Below are 17,334 nucleotides of genomic sequence, written 5' to 3'. Positions count from 1 at the left end.
GAATGCAATAAAATGTGTGCATTTTTATGTAAGACCAACAGTTTTAGATATAATGGGCTCTAATTATGTAGACCAGGCACACTACCCCACGCCAAGGGGGTGTGGCCAGCATACTTTCGTGAGCAGCGCAGTGTCTAATAATAAATCAAATACTTGCTGCCATTAATGCAACTTCTGCTGCTGCATGGTTTTGAACCGTATTCAGTACACGTATTTCATTCTTTTGGCCATCTTCACCAGAAGGTTTGGTTCTGCAGCTTTAGCTATTTGAAAAAAGGAGGAAAGTTTACATTTACATGTTTTTTTGACATCTCAATGACCGAGGTAGACTACAGCATTACCCAGTAATAATCAAGTTTTGGTGTTTGACCTGGAAAATATCATCAGGAAAGATAGATATGGTTGGCCGTATTGCAGCAGAATATAGATGGACGAATTAAAATCCATAAGAAAGTTGTTGATTTTGAATATTATTTTTAACAGTCATTTCTGTGATGGTTTACTTTCAAATGTTAGCAAAAATGCATTTTTATTGTGGTAAGAAATGCTTGAGAGCCAGATACAGTCATCAAAAGAGCCCTACCTGGCTCCCGAGCCATAGGTTCCCTACCTCTGGGGTAGAACTACATCAAAGGGAGACTCCCCAATTGTGCCCCCTTATAATGAATGTAATTCGTTTACATGAATTACATGGTTAATTTCACTTCAACCTTTCACTTTCCTGTTTGTATATTCCATATCAGTTATATTTTAGGGATAATAAAACAAATCAAACAAACAAAAATCATGGTGTTTGGTAATAGCAGGAGAGATATTAAAGTGTTAAAATTGTCTGCTTACACAAATCGATACTTACGATTTACCAACAAATTGATACTTATTAATAAATCAATACTTACGATTTGAGAATGTTGGGATATGATGGGCCACGAAGGTTTGTTGGAATGCAGACTTCTCCATGGAGTCTTCGCGCAGCATGATGACGTCACGCAGCCCCCGCCAGACCCCAAGCGCTGCTCCGCGGTTTAAAGCAATTTGTTTACGACTCCTAAAGACGCCACCATTAGGTACAAGTGGTTAGAGTTCCTGATTCCCTACCAGAAAAAGAAATACATTTTAATCTGTCAACGGCATTTCACACTGGACTGTTTTGTGAACATGCAGCTGGACCAGCCGACAAACTGACAAACTGAAGAGTCGGAAGAGCAAGCAGTAAGTAACAATTTATCAGTGTCCTAACTGTGTTTATTTTGTGTAAGTCATGGAACAAAAACGCTTGTCTGTGTATCATTATAGCATAGAGGAAGTGGGGTTGCTAATAGCCTTTTCCCACCACAATTAGTGGCTCTATCCTGGGGGTTTTTTTTACACATTGGTAGTCCCGCAAAACACATTACACGTTACCGTCGCTAAAATGCTAAAGCTACCTTTGGGAGACATTTTGAAGTAACCTTTTCTTGAGAAACTTCGGACTGCCCAGTCTCTACTTCCGGGTTGGATTTATCAAGTCCTACAAAATTGGCGGCACAAACCAGAACTCTTTCTATGCACTCGGGAGTGTGACCAACCACAGCAGAGTGGGCGTGCCTGGAGGCGGGCTATGGGTGGAACAGACTATTTTCACAGGGAAGCACGAAATCCAAACATATACAGCTGAATAGGTGCAGATTCTGGAAGAACTGGAACACTTTATGTGCTGGTTATTGTGTGTAGCTGCTCTATAGGCGTCCACAACTCAATACAAAGGACTGAAAAGGTAGCATGGCAGGCCCCCTTTAAAGAAATTACAATAAAGCGATAACCCGAGGCAGTTATGGTTGCTTACCGCTATCCAGTGGTCTCCTCTGAAACGTTACTTTGACCAACTGCTCCGCATTTGTTGCCTTTTCATTTCCATACAGTTTATGAATTCACACGATGACAGTTTGTTCTCCTTGAAAGTGTTCAAGGGCTCAATAGCCACATAGTCACCTGTGGCTACCTGGATGAGATACTGAAGCCCCTAGTCTTCAACAATATGGATTGGTCTGCAGTCTCTGGCAACCTATTCAGCAACTGCATGGATGCCCTGTGCTGGAAAAGGCAGAGCCATCTCCCTCAGAAGGCTGCTGCAGATCTTCTACTAGACTGTGATAGCTAGCGCCCTCCTGTAGGCAGTTGTGTTCTGGGGGAGCAGCCTCAAGAAGAGGAATGAACGCCACACGTCTGGGAAAAAAAACAGTGAGGAAGGCAGGCTTTGTCTTCTTTGAGCCCATGATGACAACAGCCGGATGTGAGGTGAAGGATTTCATATATGTTTGTCTCCTATTCTTTGTGTCTCATGTATGTTTGTCTCCTATTCTTTGTGTCTCATGTATGTTTGTCTCCTATTCTTTGCGTCTCATATATGTTTGTCTCCTATTCTTTGTGTCTCATATATGTTTGTCTCCTATTCTTTGTGTCTCATATATGTTTGTCTCCTATTCTTTGCGTCTCATGTATGTTTGTCTCCTATTCTTTGTGTCTCATGTATGTTTGTCTCCTATTCTTTGTGTCTCATGTATGTTTGTCTCCTATTCTTTGCGTCTCATATATGTTTGTCTCCTATTCTTTGTGTCTCATGTATGTTTGTCTCCTATTCTTTGCGTCTCATATATGTTTGTCTCCTATTCTTTGTGTCTCATGTATGTCTGTCTCCTATTCTTTGTGTCTCATGTATGTTTGTCTCCTATTCTTTGCGTCTCATGTATGTTTGTCTCCTATTCTTTGTGTCTCATGTATGTTTGTCTCCTATTCTTTGTGTCTCATGTATGTCTGTCTCCTATTTCTTGTGTCTCATGTATGTTTGTCTCCTATTCTTTGTGTCTCATGTATGTCTGTCTCCTATTTCTTGTGTCTCATGTATGTTTGTCTCCTATTCTTTGTGTCTCATGTATGTCTGTCTCCTATTTCTTGTGTCTCATATATGTTTGTCTCTTATTCTTTGCGTCTCATGTATGTTTGTCTCCTATTCTTTGCGTCTCATGTATGTTTGTCTCCTATTCTTTGCGTCTCATGTATGTTTGTCTCTTATTCTTTGTGTCTCATGTATGTTTGTCTCCTATTCTTTGTGTCTCATGTATGTTTGTCTCCTATTCTTTGCGTCTCATATATGTTTGTCTCCTATTCTTTGTGTCTCATGTATGTTTGTCTCCTATTCTTTGCGTCTCATATATGTTTGTCTCCTATTCTTTGTGTCTCATGTATGTCTGTCTCCTATTCTTTGTGTCTCATGTATGTTTGTCTCCTATTCTTTGCGTCTCATGTATGTTTGTCTCCTATTCTTTGTGTCTCATGTATGTTTGTCTCCTATTCTTTGTGTCTCATGTATGTCTGTCTCCTATTTCTTGTGTCTCATGTATGTTTGTCTCCTATTCTTTGTGTCTCATGTATGTTTGTCTCCTATTCTTTGTGTCTCATGTATGTCTGTCTCCTATTTCTTGTGTCTCATGTATGTTTGTCTCCTATTCTTTGTGTCTCATGTATGTCTGTCTCCTATTTCTTGTGTCTCATGTATGTTTGTCTCCTATTCTTTGTGTCTCATGTATGTCTGTCTCCTATTTCTTGTGTCTCATATATGTTTGTCTCTTATTCTTTGCGTCTCATGTATGTTTGTCTCCTATTCTTTGCGTCTCATGTATGTTTGTCTCCTATTCTTTGCGTCTCATGTATGTTTGTCTCTTATTCTTTGTGTCTCATGTATGTTTGTCTCCTATTCTTTGTGTCTCATATGTTTGTCTCCTATTCTTTGTGTCTCATGTATGTTTGTCTCCTATTCTTTGCGTCTCATATATGTTTGTCTCCTATTCTTTGCGTCTCATGTATGTTTGTCTCCTATTCTTTGTGTCTCATGTATGTTTGTCTCCTATTCTTTGTGTCTCATGTATGTTTGTCTCCTATTCTTTGTGTCTCATGTATGTTTGTCTCCTATTCTTTGTGTCTCATGTATGTTTGTCTCCTATTCTTTGTGTCTCATGTATGTTTGTCTCCTATTCTTTGTGTCTCATGTATGTTTGTCTCTTATTCTTTGCGTCTCATGTATGTTTGTCTCCTATTCTTTGTATCTCATATATGTTTGTCTCCTATTCTTTGTGTCTCATGTATGTTTGTCTCCTATTCTTTGTGTCTCATGTATGTTTGTCTCCTATTTCTTGTGTCTCACTCATATAACTATGCACTACATTTAATCAAGTACAACCAAGTAGCCTTGGGCAAATCACAGGACACATAATCGCTGGGTTCAGCCTACGTCTCTGCAGGTGTTAGGGAAAGACTTATGAGCCCGGAGCTCCGTGTAATCTGACTGGTCTGAGAGTAAACCATATAACTGACAAGTTAGTTGTCATCTCTTGCCTCCAACACGACACCCACAGGAATCACTGACCTAAGAACAGGTGGTCAAATTCCAACAGAGGTCACATGAAAACCCAGCAACACTCAATGGTGCCTTCTTTATCAAGAGTTTGAAGGTTGAGTTGGTTTTCAATGTGGGTGTGGTGATTGTTTGCTTGTGTAGCTGCTTTTATACTCCACCTGACTCTGTGTGACTCTGGCCGACCATGTGGTTCTATTCATTTCTATCATGGCTTTTTGCTTTTATTGTAATCTTTCTGGTAGCATGCTATCTCAAAAACAGGGATCCTCCAAACTATCCTCCAGGACCGCTTGCTCTCCCCTTGGTTGGAAATTTATTCACTCTAGACAGAAAACGACCACACATCTCTTTGACCAAGGTAACATTTGAATACACAAATGCTTAAACTCATTCGTATTCATTAAAATTAGAGGGGAACTGAATCATTTATATTTATGTGAAACAATCTCTTTTCTGTGCATTACAACGCCACAAAACGAGTTAAGCTAGCTAACAATGTATACATTATTGGGACACACCTATTTCCTCCACAAAAACACCTCTGACAGCATTTTAGCCTTTGGTATATGTACATGCTGTGACCATGTAAGAACAGGTACTTGTAATACTTGCTTGTAATACTTACAGTATCTTGCCGTATTTTGATGATCTAAAACTACGCCATATTGGGGCTCACATTACCCTTAAGAAAACTGCTATAACAATTCAGATTCAGTTTGAAATGTTTTATAACACTAACACTTTTGACACTAAAACATGTAATTGTTGTAATAAAAAATAACTTCAAAAGGCATATTTCCTGATGTGTGCTTGAATGTTGATATACGTACTGTAGTTGCCCCTTTTTACGTCTTTCGGCTATTAGCAACCCCACTTCCTCTATGCTGTAATGCTACACAGACAAGCGCTTTTGCTCCATGACTTACACAAAATAAACACGTGTTACTTACTGCTTGCTCTTCTGACTCTTCCACACCACCAAGTAACGTTGGAAAGGTGTCAGGCTTAAGCAAATTTGTGGGCTAGTCCAGCTGCATAGTGGCCCATGTTCACAAAACAGTCCAGTGTGAAATGCCGTTGACAGATGAAAATATTTTTCTTTTGCTGGTAGGGAACACTTGTGCCTGATGTTTGCCTCGTTAGGAATTGGAAACAAATGTAGCTTTCCCTTACACCTGAAGAAACACTTCCTGGGAGACATTGCTAACGCCGTAAAGAAAGAAGCAGTCTTGGGGAAGTGCAAACAGCATATCTGGTCTACAGCAGCCGCTCATATAAGGAAGCCTGGCATTCTGTGACATCACAGAGAGCCAGTGTTACAAAAAAAACTCTCTGAAACCGAGCATTCAGAGCCATCACAAGCTTATTTCAGGGCTCACATCCAAATGCACAAACCTCATTATCTGAAACTCTGGCATCGTTTAACACGAGAATACATTTGAACTACATTTATAGGTCAGAAAAGTGGAACTTTTTTTTTACTTTTTTTGACCATTTTTCTGTGTTATGAGCACTTTAACTGTTGACTGTCTTTCTATAAATTAATATTAAAACTAAAAACTGTAGTTAAAATAATAATGGCAGTTTTTATGTTGACATTATGTTGTCATTTATGTTGACGTGTAAAGACATTATGTAAAGACGAGGGTCGGGCATTGAGTCTCGAGCACCGATGGGAACCAAGACTAACGTTCTGAAGTTCTGTGTAAATAAAGAATGGGAACTATCGCTGCAGGGTGCAAGTTTAGTCAGAACCAGGAAGTACTTAATTTCCGGAATAGACAGTATTATCACATTTTGATAGAAGTCATATATGGCGATCATGCTTTGAGAAAACAAATCTGAAGTAAAAAGAAGCAAAAAGGCTGTTTTTATGTATTTTATATATTTTATGTGCTGTTTTTATGTTTTTATGTATTTTTTAATCTACCTCTAAAGTCGCCCATGTGTCACATTGTGTATTTTCATCTTCTGATATGTTGTGTCCAGCTGGCTGACGTCTATGGAAATGTATTCCGCTGTCATTACGGCCATCAAAAGTTCGTGTTTGTGTGCAGCTACAAGATGGTCAAGGAGGCCATTGTGACGCAGGCCAAGAACTTTGTGGATCGACCGTATAGCTCTGTTTATGCAAGGCTATTCTCCGGACAAAGAAGTAAACACACATGCACAAACACATCTTGCTATGTAACCAGTAATTTGACTGTTTAGCATGCTTTAGTCTAAACGGGGTCCCGTCCTGTTCATTTCAGGGGCTTTCAAATTGATATTAGATCCCAGCAGATAGGAATTAAGAACATGTTTCAGGTTGCCAGTCTGCTTATCAATTCTATTATTACAACAAGTCAATTAGCATCAACTTTGTTTAGTTTAGAAGTAACATGACATAAAAAATCTAACAGTGATGGTTTTAAGAGACCCACAGTCTAGGGCTGGCGGAGGTGTCCTTGATAATAATAATAAAATAAAGCAATTAAATAAATTATTGAATTTAAAATTGAATAAATTGACCTATAGCGGCACGGCGGTCTAGTGGTTAGCACGCAGACCTCACAGCTAGGAGACCAGCGTGCATGTTCTCCCTGTGCATGCGTGGGTTTTCTCCGGGTACTCCGGTTTCATCCCACATTCCAAAAACATGCTAGGTTAATTAGCGACTCCAAATTGTCCATAGGTATGAATGTGAGTGTGAATGGTTGTTTGTCTATATGTGCCCTGTGATTGGCCCGAAGACAGCTGGGACAGGCTCCAGCACCCCCCGCGACCCTTGTGAGGAAAAGCGGTAGAAAATGAATGAATGAATGAATGAATAAATTGACCTACCGAAATCTACTTTTACCACTAACAACATGAACTGAAGCGAGTACTGGTAGCCTTCGAGCCAGTCAGACTCTGTCTCTCATCGTCATGGTCACATAAATGTAACGCACAAGAAGGCATTAATTTAACATTAGCAATAAGTAACGCTGGGCCATATGGACTAAAACTCATAACCCGTTATATATGTATATATAGGTAGAATAACGATATATATTGATATTTTTTCCATGAACTGAATTTAGACAAAAGTCAAAGCCAAATACGTGTGCAAAGTTTCATTAAAATGTAAACAATATTTGAGAAAAGTAGAAAAATAATATATTCCCTTTTTAAAATGAATATAGAAAAAGTTAAATATACAGGTCAATCTTCAGTGCAATAGTGGTGCACTCACGGTAGTCTCTGCAGCCGGACAACATATATTAACATATTTGCAACATATATTTAACACACACATGCACTATTTTATGCTTATAATTTGATCTGTACTATCAGCTGTATGTTCTCATGTTCACTTTAAACATCAAACTAAGTAATTTAATTTGACAGTTTTGTTGTTTTTTTACTAAATAAGACATCCGACTTGCAAGTCATGTTGCCAGTCTGTATGTTAAAAGTTGAAATACTTAGAAAGCAACTGCCGGGCTGGATTGAAACGCTTAGTGGGCCGCATGTGGCCCCCAGGCTGTAGTTTGCCCATCCATCCCTGAGCTAGAACAAGGCTGATGGATGAATTATTCACCTTCGATACCAACACGTCTCAACAGAAACAATCCATCACATCTACAGTACATTTGCAGGAGTGAGGGCGCCGGTTCCCGCAGTCAATACAGTCTCATGCCCTCCCCATGTTTGTCACAGACGGTCTGTTCACTAGCAATGGCGAACCTTGGAAGAGACAGCGGCATTTCGCTTTGTCGACTATGCGCAACTTTGGCGTTGGAAGGAACCTTATGGAGCGAAACATCTGTGAGGAAGCTCGACACCTGCTGGAGGAGATTGAGATGCTCAATGGTAATTCGGCACACTACTCAACATCCATATACAAACAAAATACATGTGTTGCATTAGTGAAGAATTCTCCCCGTAAAGGTGAAGCTATGGATCCAAGAGGGCTCTTCACCAATGCTGTGTCCAACATCATCTGCCAGCTGGTGATGGGAAGACGTTTTGAGTACAGCGACCACAACTTTGTTATCATGATGCACAATTGGACTGAATTTGTTAAACTGGAGTTCTCCGTATGGTTTGATGTATGTCAATGTTCTGGCCAGTTTAAATCAAAAATGAAACTGTCACTCATGTTGCTTTTTTTTCCCTGCACAGCTCTATGAGACATTCCCCCGGATAATGAAGCACCTGCCAGGTCCTCACAACAAAATATTTCACCATTTCAACAACATCTCTCAGTTCATCAGTGAGGAAGTGAAGAGGCACAAACAGGACCTGGACCCCAGCAATCCCAGGGACTACATTGACTCTTTCCTGATCGAAATGAAGAATGTGAGTGAAACGCCATCATGCAAAGAAAAAGCTACAAAACGTCAAATGACCATATTTTCTTTTCAGGACACTGAAAACGATCATGGATTTGACGAGAACAATTTGGTTCTATGTTCCATGGATCTCTTCATGGCAGGGACATTACCCACGGCCGCCACTCTGAAGCTGGGTTTGTTGTACCTCATCCAAAACCCTGACGTCCAGGGTAGGTCAGCATCATGAGTGTTCTTTGAAAGTAAATGCTGATTAGCGAGCATGTGCTTCCAGAGAAGGTCCATGCAGAGATCGACCAAGTGATCGGACACGCTCGTCTACCTACGATGGCGGACAGAGTCAACTTGTCCTACACAAACGCTGTCGTCCATGAGATCCACAGGATGGCCAACATTGTTCCGTTCAATGTACCCAGAGTGGCCGCCAACGACACACAGCTAGGGGGCTACGACATTCCAAAGGTGCTGTGATTCAGTCATGCTAAGTCAAAGCTAACAATTTAAAAGCTCACATTTTATGGATCATGGGTTTGATTCCCCGCTCTGGCATCTCCGTGTGGAGTTTGCATGTTCTGCCCGCGCGTGGGTTTTCTCCGGGTACTCCGCTTTCCTCCCACATTCCAAAAACATGCTAGGTTAATTAGCCACTCCAAATTGTCCATAGGTATGAATGTGAGTGTGAATGGTTGTTTGTCTATATGTGCCCTGTGATTGGCTGGCGACCAGTCCAGGGTATACAGCTGGGATAGGCTCCAGCATGCCCGTGACCGTCGTGAGGATAAGCAAAAAGAGTGGAAAGTGGATGGATGGATGGATGGATGATGGGCTGCATGTTCATCACTGGCCCCCCAGCAACAACAAAAGCACATTTTCTTGGGAAAAACACAGGAATATGTTTTGTTTTCAGGGTACGTATGTGATGATGTTTCTGATGTCTGTGCTGTTTGACGAGAATGAATGGGAAACACCACACATTTTTAACCCCGGACACTTCCTTGATGCTGATGGAAAGTTCCGAAAGAAAGAAGCCTTCCTGCCTTTTGCTGCGGGTAAGCCACTCATACGTCAATAAATGTCATGAGCTGTCTGTAAAAACTGCTTTTCGAACCTTCATCAATCTTACAGGGAAGCGTGCGTGTCTTGGAGAATCATTGGCCAAAATGGAGATTTTCCTGTTTTTGGTGGCTTTGCTTCAGAAGTTCTCTTTGTCCGCCTTCAATGAAGATGAGTCCGACTACAGGGTCCACTTCAAGGCACGCTAATTCATGCAATGAAATACAAAATGAAACAAACGTTAAAATGATTTGACCTTTAAAGGTTTTTCATCCACAGGATAGGTAAAAATATTGCTGTAATGCGCTCATACAGTATGGGGAGAATACATTTCCGGAATTAAAGTTCAGGTAACTCAAAAACCAGGTCTGCATAAAAACAGGGCTATTATTTCAAAGAATATGCAAATTTGGTTTTTTTTTTTTCCCATATACAATTATCATCATCATATTGTTAACAAACTGTACTATTGCAATACAATAGTAAAAAAATGTTTTATTATACTTTAACTGTACAATTTCTATCAATAGACATGTTCACAATTGTGATCTTTTAATGAGACTTTGTGATTATATCATTAGTTGATGGACTGATTAGTTGACTGATTGATTGTTCCTCAGTAACGACTGTATTTTCTAGTACTTTATTGTAAAGTAAGACCAAATGCTGTCTTTGACTAAGGATTTTCATAGTTGAATTTGATTTGTTCGATTTTGTCCATAGTCGGCTAACAAGGCTAAAATACACAATAAAATAAAGAAGTAAACATGGTAGGTGTGCAACAACAGTACCTTTATTCTTATGTACAATCTTCCACCTTTGGTGTTTTTCGTCTTAGGTGCTATTTTATCCCTCCGAAGTGTGGTGGTCTGCCAGGTCAATAGCATTGTCTGGTAGTCCTCACACTTGAGCGATGGATGCGTCATGTTGGATTGCAACCGTATGTTTATTAATGTTGTTATCAGAGTAATTGACTATAATGTGTCTTGTGCGGAAGTGTGTTATCGGGGTCGCCATCCATATTTTCAGTTTACTTTGAGGCTTGTTTAAGCTTTGAGTTGGAATGTGCCATAACCAGTAATAGACTCTTGCACTGTGGGAATGACTCGTGTCCCAGTTGGGTCATTTCAGGTCTTGCCAGGTCTTGCCATCCTTTGGCTCTCATTGATGACCGCTTTAGTTAATGTATGGCGGGTTGGCTTTATTAGCTATCGTGAGGCAGCGAGTCCGCCAGATTATTTCCGCATGGACTTTGTCTTGGAGGACAAAAAAAGCCAGCATTGATATTGATGAATTGAAGTGACTCGGTTCGGTGCATTTAAGGTGTGGCTCTGTAAAGCAATGAAAAGGAGTCAGTGTTTTGCGAGTATACTTAAATGAAGAATAATGTACTTTCGCAATATGAGTTACAATAGCCATTAATAAGAATGTACACCTTACTGTTTTTCTTTATCTTTCTTATCTAGACCACACATGCAGTACACACGTAACAAAGACGTTGCTGCGATGTTACATGTGCCCCTGAACGCACCTTGCTGTTTTGTGACAAAGTGGTCATTGTCTCTTCCTGTCCGTTCCCCCTTTTCATCCCCCGAACCCCGGAACACATCTTTTTATGCCAACACACGCACAAGCACCACACATAACACCCCTAAGAGTCATTACATTACATATACTGTATAGACATACGTACGTTTGTAGCCCCCTCTGGTGTAAACGGAACGATATTACAACCACTTGGTTCTATCCTGTGGACACAGGATAGTATGGCGGACCCCGTCGATCATAACTTAAATCACCCCAAGACCAACTAGCCTGACGCCGCTACATCTATGACTATTATGCCATTTGAATTTACTTTGTCTATACTTATATTGTGTCATGTTACCCACTCAACGTCCATTTATCCCCCTCCCCGAAATGGGTTTTGAGTTTTTGTTGCCCGGATGGGGGTTCTTATCAGTGGATGTGGTCTATTGTTGCCAGCTTGTTAAGCCCTTGGAGGCCCTTTTGTGATTAGGGGCTACATCCATAAACTTGAAATGAAATACGACACCATATCTACATTAACTGGCTACCTTGACAGTGCCTACACTTACAGTATATTTTTCCCACCAAAAAATCATTTTTAATGGAAATGAGAGGTCGCTCTAGTTGTGACAAACTTTGACAACAGTAAGTCAAGTTAGACAAATAGTCTTTATTCTTTCCACCATGACACACCAAAAAAAAAAAAAAAAAAGCATACAATGACAATCCTTATTTTGGACCAAACAGCTGTCAATCATATTTGAGATATTAGGTGGACAACAAAACCTGCGCAAACGCTTTAATAATATTTGCAAAACTTAACACTAATCGTCACTAAACCTTTTTATGAACAATAGTGTGTCCTCTACTTGTGACCTTTACTGGTCTTAAAAGACACTTGGAGGACTTTGTCTCCCAGTCTGTAACCGTTCAGATTGTGGATGGCCATGGCGGCCTCCTCGTAGTTGGTCATGGTGACGAAACCGAAGCCTTTGCACTTGTTAGTGTTGAAATCCCGAATCACCTTCACATTCACAACAGCGCCAAAAGGCCCAAAGAGCTGCCAGAGGATGGACTCGTCCACTTCTTGGCCGAGGTTGTAAATGAAGACGCACCAACCTGACGAGCCCCCTGAAGCGCCACTCCCTCCACTCATGTGGTCAACACTCATCGGAGAGAATCTGAGGCAACAAGCGGGAAGTAAATGAGAAAACATCTCTAAAACGTTTTACTTATAAAATGTACTCACCGGAACCTCTGCGTCTGGTGGTGCACGGGTCCTCCAAAACGTCGTGATTGACCGTGGTACATTTGCGACATCAGCTGAGAGTTCCGCGCCTGGTTGGGATTGGCGGCAAACTTGACCGTGATGGGCTCAGAGGTGCCGGGCGGCGTTTGCCCGTTGAGATGTTTGACTGCGTCCTCTGCCTCGGCCCTTTTGTCAAATCTGATGAAGGCTACGCCCCGTGACAAACCTACACAGCCGAGAGCGTATTTCAGAATAAGAAACTTGCATGCCAGGAGGACCTGAATGACTTAGTGAGTGCATGAGTGATCACCTGAGGCCTGGTCCACCAGCACTCGTGAATTGATGATGTGTCCGTAGCGAGAAAACATGTCTTCCAGGTCCTGTTGGCTCAAATTGCGTGGCAGACCGCTAATGTAGAGATTAGCATCTTTGATGGTGTCCGAGCTCGGACGTGCATATGACACCTGCAAGTAGACCACCACTTTAACATCTTGATGACCAAACAACAAATGTCAACAGTTCAATAAAATAGTTGCAATTAAATACGTTTACAGTTTCAAAAACAAAAAATACATATAACCCGTTTAGGTCAGATGATAGTGTCAAAATAAAAATAAAAGATTTAGCACATTACATCAAAACAAAAGTGTCAATCACTTTGGTAAAAAAAAAAAAAAAAAACAGTTTATAAAATAAAAGTATCATTTAAAAAAAGAAAAAAGCAAAAACACAGTTTAAACAAGTTGTTGGGTTTAAAAAAAAAAAAAAAAAACAAACAAACAGTGTTGAAACTACCTTGCAGATGCAGAAACATCACCGCCACTGAGCGGGAGAACATTGCATGTGAAAATCAAAGAGCACCTGTGGAACTTTACCTTGATAGTTTTAGACTGTAGCCTCAGGCCGTTGAGGGAACTGATTGCCCTCTCGGCATCACTAGCGTTAACAAAGTTAACAAAGCCGTAACCTAAACTGTTGCCTAGAGAAACACAAAGCAAAACAACAAAACAAAACCAGAAAAAAATTACAGGAGGTCAGAAGTCAAACTCAACAAAAGTGTACATTGGTGGAAGTGGACATGAAAGCTTCCGGTTGGTTGAGACGAGGTGACCTGGCGAGACACTTCCACAGTGACATTATAAAAGAAAGCTTTACCACAAGAGCGTTCACTCTGAGGAAACATTCAAACAAAACGTCATTATTTCACATCCAATAAAAACATCTACAATCTAGTACGCTAGTTTAAAAGACCATTTCACCGTGTTGGTTGCTGTGTTGGGCGAGGGGGTCACTCAGACATTCAAATACATCTTAAAAAAAATAAAATAAAAATTACAGTGTGCTCAGTGCAAAATCAGCATAAAAAAGTGTGAACTAGCCCTTTAATCCTAACATTAGTACTCGTTAACAGGATGAAATTAATAACTCCTGAGGGCGTAAAACAACTTACAACAAGAGTGCACAAAAAAATGACAAGAGCAAAATTGTTGGCGAAATCAAAATTATTGAGAAATAAAAATGGTTGTAGATACTTGTGTATGCAAATGTATATGACATAGCATAGTGATGCATTTATTTCCTGTCCATAAGAAAACTAAACAAACAAAAAAAACACACAGTCCAGAACGGTTGGAGCTCTTCAAAAACAACAACAAAAAATAAAAACATTTGAAAAAATATATATAATTTCATGGAGTGATCACTGTCCAGACTAGGCATGGGCCGGTATGTAATTATGATAACGTTGGGCATAAATATCACGGTATTATGATTACAGCTCTAAAATATGTCATTTTAGAGCTTGATTGAACAGAACAGCAAAACGTCAAATCAAAACAGTCATTTTTTAAAGCAAATAATAGAACACGATGGAAGTGGAACATGTGTTTTTAAAAAGAAAAAAAGGAGTGGTGTGGAAGAAGTGCTTGCCCCCTTTTATGTGCATGTTTGCCACACTTAAATGTTCCGCATCAAACACATTTTTATATTAGTCAGTGACAACAAACAACTGATCACTGAATGCAGATTTGAAATGAAACTTACAAAAAGGGGAGAACATTTTTCAAGCCTACATGAATACTGGTCTGACGAGACAAACTGTGTGCCATTACATCTAGCATAAAAAGGGATGCTGCATTTCACTTTCAGATAAAGAACATCATACCGACGGTAAAGTATGGTGGTGGTAGTGTAATGGTCTGGGGCTGTTTTTGCTGCTTCGGGAACTGGGAAAAAAAAGGGGGGGCTGAATGACAATTTTTTCTCTCTCCCTTAATAAGAAAGCTTCATTGAAAAACTGAATTGTGTTCAGTTGTGTTGTCAGTGACTAATATTTAAATTTAGTTAATGATCTGAAATGTGACAACCATGCAAAAAAAAAGAATGTAAAAATCTGAAAGGGGGCAAACACTTTCACACTACCGTAAATAGAATTCAGTTTTCAATGCAGCACACGGTGGCTAATCCTGCGACTCAAGTCATAACACAATAAATACTTTATGTTCTTATTTTAAAAAAAGTAAATAATGCAAATGAATGCCACCGAGTAGCTCAAGGTGGTCACAACAAAAAATGTAAAAACGACAGCGACATAGCACAACGATGCCAGTGCCGCTCAATGCTAATGAGGCAGCTACTGCCGGTGCCATCTATGCCCTATTTGTGGCAGACCCGTACAAGACTGTGGCTTCAACACATTGGCGCACAGTTTCGACTGCAATGAAACACGGGACTTGACAAGGGATTTCCACATTTTGGCTGCGTTGGACCTCGACTGTCTCTCTTAGTGCAGGAATGGCATGAGGGACAAATGTAGTGGTTTTGAAACCATGGCTTTTCCCTACACTTGGATGCCTTGGAAGCAGGAACTGGCCCATGCCTAACCCAGATGTCTTATTGTGATTATTCAACACTTATTAAAATTAAGACATCACCACCAACATGTTAAAAATCACTGAGGCTTGTTTTCAACTAGCGTACTTACACTTAGCACTGCGAAGGCACTCGTAAATACTCCGATGTTACACTCAACTCGGCCCAAATTGCGAATGTACCTAACCATGGTCAAACGACAGAGGGACCAATGCCAGTGGTTGTAATTAACCATTATGGATAAGTATTGTGATCATCAAATGTACAATGACAGTAATAGTTTTGGGACAGCTCTACGCTCTAAAGCACATCAATGGAGGGCTAAAACACTGCAGGTTATCATTAAAATCACCTGTTTTAGTGACCGCCTGGAAAGAAAAGTGTCTCGGCCCTCATGGCACGTGTTTGACAACCTGCTCTAGAGAATTAACTACACAGTCCACATAGCATACATATTGAAGTGTAGGTATGGAAGTGTGCAAATTGAAACACAGCCTCCTTTTAATGTTTTCCTCTTTTTGTTGACTCAGATCTACTAAGCACTCGTTGGAATAGGTCCACCTTTACTCCACACTTAAAAAAAGGGATGGCAGGATGCGGTAAAGATGACTGCGTTGGCTAATTCAGTCTGAAGCAACAAGAGGCAGATTTACCTGCAACTTTGTCCCTTATCAGCTTAGCCGACTCCACTTCGCCAACGTTGCTGAACAGGTTACGAAGTTCGTCCTGGTTCATGCTCTGCGGCAGGTAGTTGACAATGAGGTTGGTTCTGGAGTTGTCTTCCTCCATCATCTGGTCATTGTAGCCGTTGTCATACATGTCCTGCGATCAGAGTGCATACATGAGCGATAGCCACAGCGACAAGTGCTCAGTGGCACTGCCTACAGTCACAGTCAGTACCTTTCCACCTCCCTGTGCATCTCTGACGTCGCTCTGTGATGTTTGCACCTCGCACACCTGAAATTAAACGCCATATACATTTAGAGCCATGGACATGTGGCTATTAAAATGTGTTGTGGGCTCCCAAATGATTCTCTCACCTTCAGGTACCTAATGTGTCCCCGTCTCAGCGCCATGGTGACCACTGAAGAGATTGATCAATGCTGTAACAAAGTATTACATGAATGTCCATCACCAGCAACATAACCTTCAGTCAGTCATGTGGACTTTACCTGACGACAATGTAAATGTGAACATTATGTTTTTGTCAGTCTCTGCATATCTATGACCACACACAGAGGTATGAAATAAGATGAACATCAACCGGATATCTGTCTTAGACATTGGCGGGATGCCCAGAAGAAAAATGACCAACAAAAAAAATGTACCATTTCAATCTCTTCAAGGAAAAATGATCACGGTTACAAAAAACATTACAATCGTAACATACTTACTCGGCCTTGTACGGCGATATTCGCCGCATAATATATACACTACACATATATAGCATATTGCTTACATAGACGAGCATGATGCAAACTAATAAACATGACAAAAATATAAAACTAACGAAAACTGATAGCGTGTGTCTGAATGTTACATGACGTCAATGATGAACGTGTAGCAGCTAACATTAGCCCGGGCTCAAACAAAGAAAATAATGGCGGGAGCTATTTACGCTAACAGTACCAGCATTTCATTCTTACCCGGACCTTGGAAGATCACGAACGGTCAGGATTCACAATTAGCTCCGGGGATTCCTCTTCTAGAAAATACAGTCGCAACAAAAGTATCTATGTTTAAATTATACCAAAAGAAAGGGTCACGCGGAGACAACACTGCAGTTCTGTCTGCGTCGTCGTCTTCGTGGTGGTCTTCTTCTTCGGCTTTTTCTTCTTCTTCGTGTTGGAGTGCTTCTTCTTCGTTTTTTTTAATTTGGTCCTTTAAACATTGTGAGGTACTCTGTCGCTCCCAAGCGGATT

At 40.5% G+C, this 17,334-nt stretch overlaps 2 protein-coding genes across 10 annotated transcripts; one reads left to right on the top strand and one right to left on the bottom strand.

Annotated features, from left to right (window-relative positions):
• Positions 1 to 979: 979 nt before the first annotated feature.
• On the top strand, positions 980 to 15,728 carry LOC131130209 (cytochrome P450 2J6-like). 9 transcript variants are annotated; one of them, XM_058074475.1, is made up of 9 exons: positions 1,131 to 1,212; positions 1,902 to 2,277; positions 6,383 to 6,548; positions 8,075 to 8,227; positions 8,306 to 8,466; positions 8,540 to 8,921; positions 8,984 to 9,171; positions 9,617 to 9,758; positions 9,835 to 15,728. In XM_058074475.1, exons 2-9 carry the CDS (start codon positions 2,191 to 2,193, stop codon positions 9,969 to 9,971), a joined length of 1,416 nt encoding a protein of 471 aa, XP_057930458.1. In that variant the 5' UTR covers positions 1,131 to 1,212; positions 1,902 to 2,190; the 3' UTR covers positions 9,972 to 15,728. The 9 variants fall into 9 exon arrangements, with proteins under 9 accessions (XP_057930463.1, XP_057930461.1, XP_057930459.1 ...); XM_058074473.1 differs by lacking the exons at positions 1,131 to 1,212; positions 1,902 to 2,277 and adding an exon at positions 4,068 to 4,751 and having other exon boundaries at positions 8,540 to 8,716; positions 8,783 to 8,921; XM_058074480.1 differs by lacking the exons at positions 1,131 to 1,212; positions 1,902 to 2,277 and adding an exon at positions 980 to 1,067 and having other exon boundaries at positions 6,451 to 6,548.
• LOC131130213 (ELAV-like protein 1) lies at positions 11,948 to 17,286 on the bottom strand. Its single transcript, XM_058074484.1, has 8 exons — positions 17,059 to 17,286; positions 16,453 to 16,515; positions 16,313 to 16,369; positions 16,066 to 16,234; positions 13,417 to 13,520; positions 12,852 to 13,005; positions 12,542 to 12,767; positions 11,948 to 12,473 (listed from the first exon to the last, which is right to left on the bottom strand). The coding sequence occupies exons 2-8, from the start codon at positions 16,486 to 16,488 to the stop codon at positions 12,158 to 12,160; spliced, it is 1,062 nt and encodes a 353-aa protein (XP_057930467.1). The 5' UTR covers positions 16,489 to 16,515; positions 17,059 to 17,286; the 3' UTR covers positions 11,948 to 12,157.
• Between the last annotated feature and the right edge of the window lie 48 nt (positions 17,287 to 17,334).

Source organism: Doryrhamphus excisus, chromosome 5 (genome assembly GCF_030265055.1).
Source record: "Doryrhamphus excisus isolate RoL2022-K1 chromosome 5, RoL_Dexc_1.0, whole genome shotgun sequence".
Classification (NCBI taxonomy): Eukaryota; Metazoa; Chordata; class Actinopteri; order Syngnathiformes; family Syngnathidae; genus Doryrhamphus; species Doryrhamphus excisus.
Note: the sequence above shows the minus strand (reverse complement) of the source record. Positions and strands in the feature narration are given on the sequence as shown.